At 43.3% G+C, this 7,304-nt stretch overlaps 1 protein-coding gene across 1 annotated transcript; it reads right to left on the bottom strand.

Annotated features, from left to right (window-relative positions):
- Nucleotides 1–2,457: 2,457 nt before the first annotated feature.
- LOC139643201 (N-acetylglucosamine-6-sulfatase-like) lies at nt 2,458–6,450 on the bottom strand (the record flags this gene model as incomplete). The annotated part of the gene is made up of 10 exons (XM_071518384.1): nt 2,458–3,582; nt 3,720–3,880; nt 4,074–4,184; nt 4,467–4,577; nt 4,714–4,815; nt 5,038–5,141; nt 5,241–5,359; nt 5,805–5,887; nt 5,983–6,150; nt 6,352–6,450. Coding segments are annotated over 10 exons (1,134 nt in total), but the record flags the coding sequence as incomplete, so codon positions are not given.
- Nucleotides 6,451–7,304: the final 854 nt, after the last annotated feature.

Genomic DNA, 7,304 nt, shown 5'->3' on the forward strand with positions numbered 1-7,304 from the left:
CTAATAATTGACGCGCTCGCCGTAACACCACTTAGTAGTGTCTAGTGAAATAACAGAGTCCAACTTCTGCTTCTTGCTTTTGATGGGATTTTTATTGCTCACCATAAATGGTCTTCAACGTATTAAAGGCAAGAATCCATAACCAGTGTGTGCAGTGTGAGTGTTCACATGTGTGGCGTGGCGGTCAAACTATTTGTGCTCCTCCGTCCAGCAACACCTGTCACCTGAGTAAAGGTTCCTACCTATATTGTAAATGACCCAAAGCACAATGGTGACACCTACTGGACCAATTTGGTGTCCTGCATACACTTAACTCTGGAAATGGCTGCTACAATGATGCTATTTGTTTTCTTTTACAACAAAATCCACTAGTATCACACATGCTTTTGAGTGTGGATACCTTGCATCTCCCTTAGGAAGTAACAAACCTATAACAATAATACAACTGTGATTAAGGCTACATAAAGGTGTTGAAACGAGGCCTACGGTGTATAGTCAGTCATTAATAATCAGATCCAGGACCAGTATGAAGAAGATGATAGAAAGATGATTGTGAATTAATTGAAAAAGCCCTTTGTGATATCTTGAGAATATCTTTATTTGGACAAAAACACAAGCCAGAAATACATCATCATCATAAAAATAAACTACAATAAGGGTGCCAAAACAAAACAGTTCTGACAGATTGGAAAGTGCATCAGTGAATTGAAACGGGTCATGACAGCTACCCATAGTGTGATAAATTAGAGAGGAAAACCCACCGTAAATTCACAGAGTCTTATGATCTCTAGATTCTAGCTTTAGGAGTGACTTGCTCGCATTCTCAAATCTAGACAGAGCGTCAGAAACGGTGGATTTCTCATGTTGAGCTTCATTTCATTCTGTGAATTCAGTCCAGCTGTGCCACTGACTCTTAACAAACCGACTACAAAGCAAGAAAGAGCTGAACGAAGACGCCGTCTGAGAATAACGAACACAGTTGCGGTGGAGCAGAAGATGACAACGATCTTAGTTGTATTTACTTCATGACAAACAGGCAGCCGGTTTGTCTGCTTGTTTGTTTTGTCAGGATTATTTGTATGCAGGAAAACGGTTCACACTTGAAATTGATACACAAAAAAGAATCAGTCATTTAAAACAAATGTCATGTAGATGTATGTTGAAGACAGAGGCGATCTGAACGTCAGTTTGAATGAATCAGTGTTGAGTGGCCAATTTCCCAAAAGTCTCCTACTCAAGTCTTTGGTTGGATGCGAATAATCTGCACAGATCTGATCTTTTAACCGCTCTGTACACAGGCAGATATATCGCACCAATATTAGTGCAACCTCCACCTCTGATATGATGGACTGATGCAGCTTGACTGATCACATATTAACTGTAGAATTGATCAATATTACTCTGGTTGTCTATGGGAAATCTCCAGCCTGAATTCATTGTAATTTTTGGCATAAAAATGGTTAAATTTTAAACATATGCTATAGGCAGCTTCAATCCAAAAATGTATCTCTTTGGCCTTCAAAAACCCATAACCATAGAAGCAACATGGAATCTAAGTTGCCATAGAAACACCAGACTAGGGCCACAGAGGCTTAAAGATTTGTTTTTTTTTGTTTCTGTATAAAGATGTAGTTCATGCAGTTAGTTTCATAAAGACACTTGCTAAGATTGTTTTGGGAAACCCAGCCCAGTTAGTAACCTAGCAGTCTAGAGTGAAAAAAAATCAGTTCCCTTGAAGTCTAGAGAAGAGGGTCACTTGGTAAAATACTACATATACAGTAACAGTATACTGTATATAGGTCAGTTTCTCAGTAACCCCAAACTCCTCTTTCCCTACTAGTCCATATTTGTTACACAGGAAAGGCAGTCGCAGAGGATTCACATTGTACAGATGAACTGCAGGGTCAGGGGTCAATTTACTTTCAGTTCAGTGGGTGGATTTCCTTCACAGATTAGATACTGGATTTGTTTTTCCTGCCATAAAACATTCTCACATCCAACCCATAAAGAAATAAAATCATTAGGAAATGAAATGCAGTTAAAATAAACATAATAAATAAAATGATTGAACTAAAAGTGAAGTGACTAACCCTGATGATGGATGATGAAAGGGACCATCTATCTGGCAAAATATAACTTCAAATCACCAACTCCCCATTAGACTGTACCACTACAGTGGTGCTCCTCTGGCTCAGTCATATTCTAGACTTTCATCAACAAAAGGATATTGGTGAAAAGACCATCGGCTGAAATGATCCATGAAATGATAAGTTATGAAATGATCAATGAAATGATGTGATCCAATGTTCCCCAAAATAGAAACTGAACGACGAAGTTGAGCGTCTCTGTTCTCCTGTCCATTAAGCTAATAGTAAAACTGACAGAACACTGATTTCATGAGTCAAACGGATGCAGCCACACTGCTCAGACACACCGACTACAAAAACACAATAAGAGTCTCCTAAAATGTCTGAGTGTTTGATTGGGCCAGTCTGCAGTGTCAGCAAGGAGGCGTTACGTCACATCTTTAAACGCAGTTCAGTTAGTTGGGATTTCCCCTAGCAAGTTGAATCACAAAATCAACTGGATTGGCTTATCGGTCGATCAATCGATCGCATAAATCGGAGATAAAATTATTTGAAAAGACCCGGGTCTGACACACGACACAAACAACACCAACAAGTCTAGCGTGTGACGCCAGGGTCTGTAATTATCAAGCGTTAGAGTAGGCACACTGATCTGGGACAGCTGGCCGAGTCTCACTACCTTTCTCATTCAGAAGAGCCTGAGAGGTCAAAAGGATCGCAGGGGGCATTTCAGGAAGTGAGCTAGATAACTGAAAGAATCATGTGAAATTTGCAAATTAACCATGCAACGTCTTTTTCCTTGGATTTTCTGTTGATGAAGTTTCTGTCTGTTCATAGTGGCTGTCGCTGCTCATGCTAACTACCCAGTTCTTCTGTTTATTCCAAACAAACCTCAAACGTAAAATACATCACCTCCTGTGCGCCAGGAAAGTGCTACCAGACAGTGTTTCGAACCGTAAATGGAAACGCTTTCATGAGCTGGATATAGGTTGAATCACTATTGTGTTATATCAAACAGTGATAGAAAGTGGCGAAACAGACATTTATTTATATGAAGGCATTAATGACTGATAGCATGAGTGACCCAGCTGACATTCAGTGCGCATTCGTGCGGAAAGCCTCGCCACACGATGGGACGTGATCATAAAATCATGTGTAAATCCAGTTATCTTGCCTCCTTGAAATATCCCCCTGCACACCCGACTCTGACAAAGCGCACTTAACAGCGGCCCACACTAGAAGGTTCAGAGGCGGGTCTTACACCCAGAGAGGCCTCCCATTTCCCCCCCCCCAAACCCTTCTCCATCTAACCTCGAAAGAGACTGGCAAGGAGGCCCGGACACAAGGCAACAACAGCAGGAAAGGCTGAAAAACAGATAGCACAGCCCTCCTTCCTCCTCCTCTTCCTCCGTCGGTCTGTTATTTCATCGTCTGTCTGAGTCTGCTGAGCCGCCAGCTGTGGCCGGTGAACATCTGACGCGGGTCGAACTTGTACCTGAAAAAAAAAAAAAAAAACACAGGACAGATTAGTTTGATGTCGACCTTGGCCGTTACCGTCTGTCGAACGCCTGCCGGGAGACTGACAGCAGACGCTACAGTGGAATGGCGGACGGGGCAGGTGTGTGAACGCACCGCGTGTCGTACACCCCGGGCGTCCGACAGGACTGTCCCGAGCAGGACTGCAGCATCATCAGCCGATGGTTCATCCTCTCCAGCACTTCCTGGTCGATGGTCTTGGCGATGTTGGTCAGCTGGTAGGGGTCTGCCGTCACGTTGTAGACCTCTACAAATACCTAGAGGGACACAAGGTATACACACACAATGTCAGTCAGCTGGTGGGAATCCACTGATTCCTCACTAACAGAATACACTGGCGCAAACTTTCTTTTTACTGAGCTTACTTTTCTTTACCTTAAACCCTTCCATTACTTTAAACTGATCATTTCTATGAGGTAAACACACAGAACAGAAATGTTTCCCTCGCACCTCGTTGTCGTCAAACTCGCAGTACTGCAGGTTGACGGAGGGGGCGACGGTGCGCACACAGGCATAGGTGTTGTTGTAGGAGTCCTCACACACACAGTCTGGGAAACACTCCTGGAGAGGGAGGACAGAGGGTAATGCTGCATTCACGTCAGATGGGAAGATACGTAGATATGTAGATACGAGCTTCCTACTAGAAAATGCTGTTAACCTCAGCTTTCAGGTGGCATAAACTCTGTCTAACCTCCTGAATTCTGAAGGTCACCAATAAGGTAATACTTGTAGTGAAGCATAGGGAATGAATTCATTTCACAGCACTGTATTTTCCTGCTGTAATGAACCAGTTTCTCCACAGAGATAATTAAAGTTTCATGTCGTCCCTCCCTCCCCTCATACCGTCACTCCGGGCCCCAGCAGAGGGCAGGCGGGGTCGGACACGTTGCTGCCCTCTCCTTCATACTCCACCAGGATGTCTGTCCTCCAGCTGCTGCTGTTCAGCTTCCCCTCCTGGTGACACCAACACACACACATAAAAACGTGTGCACAATTGGATTTGTGCAGCTGATGAGCTAGATATCTTTTTTATTCATGAAAAAAAAAACCATTAAAGGATCATCAAACAAAGATGAAGTGGTGATCTCACCATAACGGGCAGGAAAGACATGCCGTCCATCTGGGTCTTGTTGACGTTGTAGCCGGCGATATCCAGGATGGTCGGTCCCAGGTCAACATTGGCCACCAGCATCTGAAATACACTCATACAGTTCAATTCAGTTCAACAAAGAGTGCAGGGAGAAGCACAGTGGAAGCAGGGCAACAACACAGCAGAATGGATTCACTGTCTCCAGAGTGTTGATACAACTAAAGAAGAACAAGCCAATAGGTCTTTATGTATAACTTGTTTCCATGTGTGGTTGAAGCTTGACGCATAACAAAGCTGTGTGTGTGTGTGTGTGTGTGTGTGTACCTGGCTGGTCTGGTTGGGCTTGATGTTTGGTCCTCTGACCATGAGAGGAACCTTGATGTCAAACTCATAGAGCTGCCTCTTATCCAGAGGAAGAGAGAACTGACCTGAGAGAGACAGAGAGAGAGAGAGAGAGAGAGAGTGAGTGCTTATCGATGTAACTAAAGATAGTCCTTATACACAAAAATATGTGTGTGTGTACGTACCTGTATGGTATCCATTATCAGAGGTAAAGAAGATGTATGTGTTGTCCAGTTCACCTCTGACCTCTAACCTCTTCACCACTCTCTCCACCAGGTCGTCCACTGACAGCAGAGTTCGCCACCTGCAGGATGGGAGGAACAGCAATACATTTGCACTGAAAACAGATTGGTTCAAATCAGAACTGAACTGTGCATCTGAAACTGAACTTGAATGTTATAGAGTTTGGGTTTAAAACCAGTTTGTTTGCTTGCAGAGAGGAGTAACCATTTGTTTCAACAAATATGCTCACATTGCTAAAAAGCATCTTTAGGGTATCTCAAGGACAAAGGTAGAAACTTTTTAACAATCTGCTGAAGAAAAATAACTGATTAAAATTCAATATGTCAAGATATTTCTGAGGAAGGAGGAGGAAGAGTAGGAGGAGAAGAAGGAGGGAGGAGGATAATGAGGAAGAGAGAGAAAAGAGTACAAAGACAAAGATGAGGAGATTGAGGACGGTATGGAAAGGAGGCACAACACAGAGGAAAAGAAAAAGAGTAGGAGGAGGAAGAGGAGGAGAGACTGACCGTTTCCTGAAGGCGTCGTCCAGGAACTCGACGGAGGAGTTGGTCATGGGCGTTTTAGCCTGTCTGATCAACCAATGTTTGTCCTGACAGGAGAGAGAGAAAGAAAATAAATATATATTGCAGTCGTTCAGTCTCCAGCCTAATTCTGAAAGGTTGGAGAAGCGAGGAGAAGCCCTACCTTCCCGTGGACGTTGAAGTTGGGGTCCCGGGGCGCCCTGGTGTCGTTGAAGCTGTCCTGGTACTGCGGGGCAGCCGTCCAGGGGGAGTGGGGGGCCGGGGTGGACACCATCATGAAGAACGGCTGGTAGCTGGACTTGTACTGGAGGAAGTCTAGAGACATGTTGGCCTGAGAGAGAGAGGGAGGGGACAGAGAGAGAGAGAGAGAGAGAGAGAAAGAGAGAGAAAAGGAGAATTTATACTGTGATACACACATACATCTTTTTTTGTATTGATAACTGTGTTGGGGAACGTTCAATCAAATCAAATATTTAAACATGAAATTGATGAATGCCGTTTGATCTGTCATAACACTGATCAGGTGTCTCACCAGCACGTCTGTCAGGTAGTCTTTGCTGTAGTCCGCTCCATGTTTCTGAGCCTTGCCATTCACTGACAGGGTGTAGTTGTAGTATTTAGAGTTCCTCTCCTGCAAAACACACACATCACTTTAATATGACGCAATAAAATAATATTGCGTTTATTTGATTGTGTGTGATGTTTTTATGTCTCTGCTCATTATGCGCAAGGCATACTCCCTTTGTCACAATAAAGGTTTCATTCATACAGATTAATCCTGAAGACCATGGAAAGCATTAAAGCAATATTATCAGCACATTCTTGATGGGCTTACACAAGCTTTTGCATGTCTCCCATTGTACGGATGCTGACTATTGTGCTCAAAATAACCCATACAAATAATACACCATACATATAGACTTTAGTTTGATTTATACAGCACATGTTACAGTAGCTCAGGATTATGATCAAGTCACATTGAATGGTGCTTCTGTGCAATTCTCATTTCAATTCTCGATTTGTTTTTCCAATATATGCTGCTTTTCCACACAGACAAGTAGGGAAGCTGAGAACAACCCAAAATAAGGGAAACATAGGTAAGAAGGTTCTGGATACCTGTGTGTCCAGAGGTGGAGGTCTTAACCAACACACCATTTCTGGACACACAATTTATAATAACTTCATGATTAGAGCACCAGAAGCCATATATACTCCGACAGTCTCCCTCTGTGGTATGATAAGCTGTCAGGTCATGAGACTGGCAGTTACTCAAGTCTGTGTTTGTTCAGTAGTTAAGAGTGAAGATAAAGCAGTCTGCGGTCATATTCTTGACTGAGACTCGTCCTGACCTCTGTATAATGAATCCAGTGAGCCGGTCAGAGTCATACGTTCATCTACGATCTAATTTCAGCCTATTTATCAGTCTGGTTCCTTCTGCAGAAAGCTGCTCACAAGACCACATAAACATCACTGTGACTTAAGAGG

The sequence above is a fragment of the Centroberyx affinis genome, unplaced genomic scaffold, assembly GCF_046629955.1.
Source record: "Centroberyx affinis isolate AG114_WGS23_722 - 3 ecotype Tasmania unplaced genomic scaffold, CSIRO-AGI_Caff_v1 ptg000577l_1, whole genome shotgun sequence".
NCBI lineage: Eukaryota > Metazoa > Chordata > Actinopteri > Beryciformes > Berycidae > Centroberyx > Centroberyx affinis.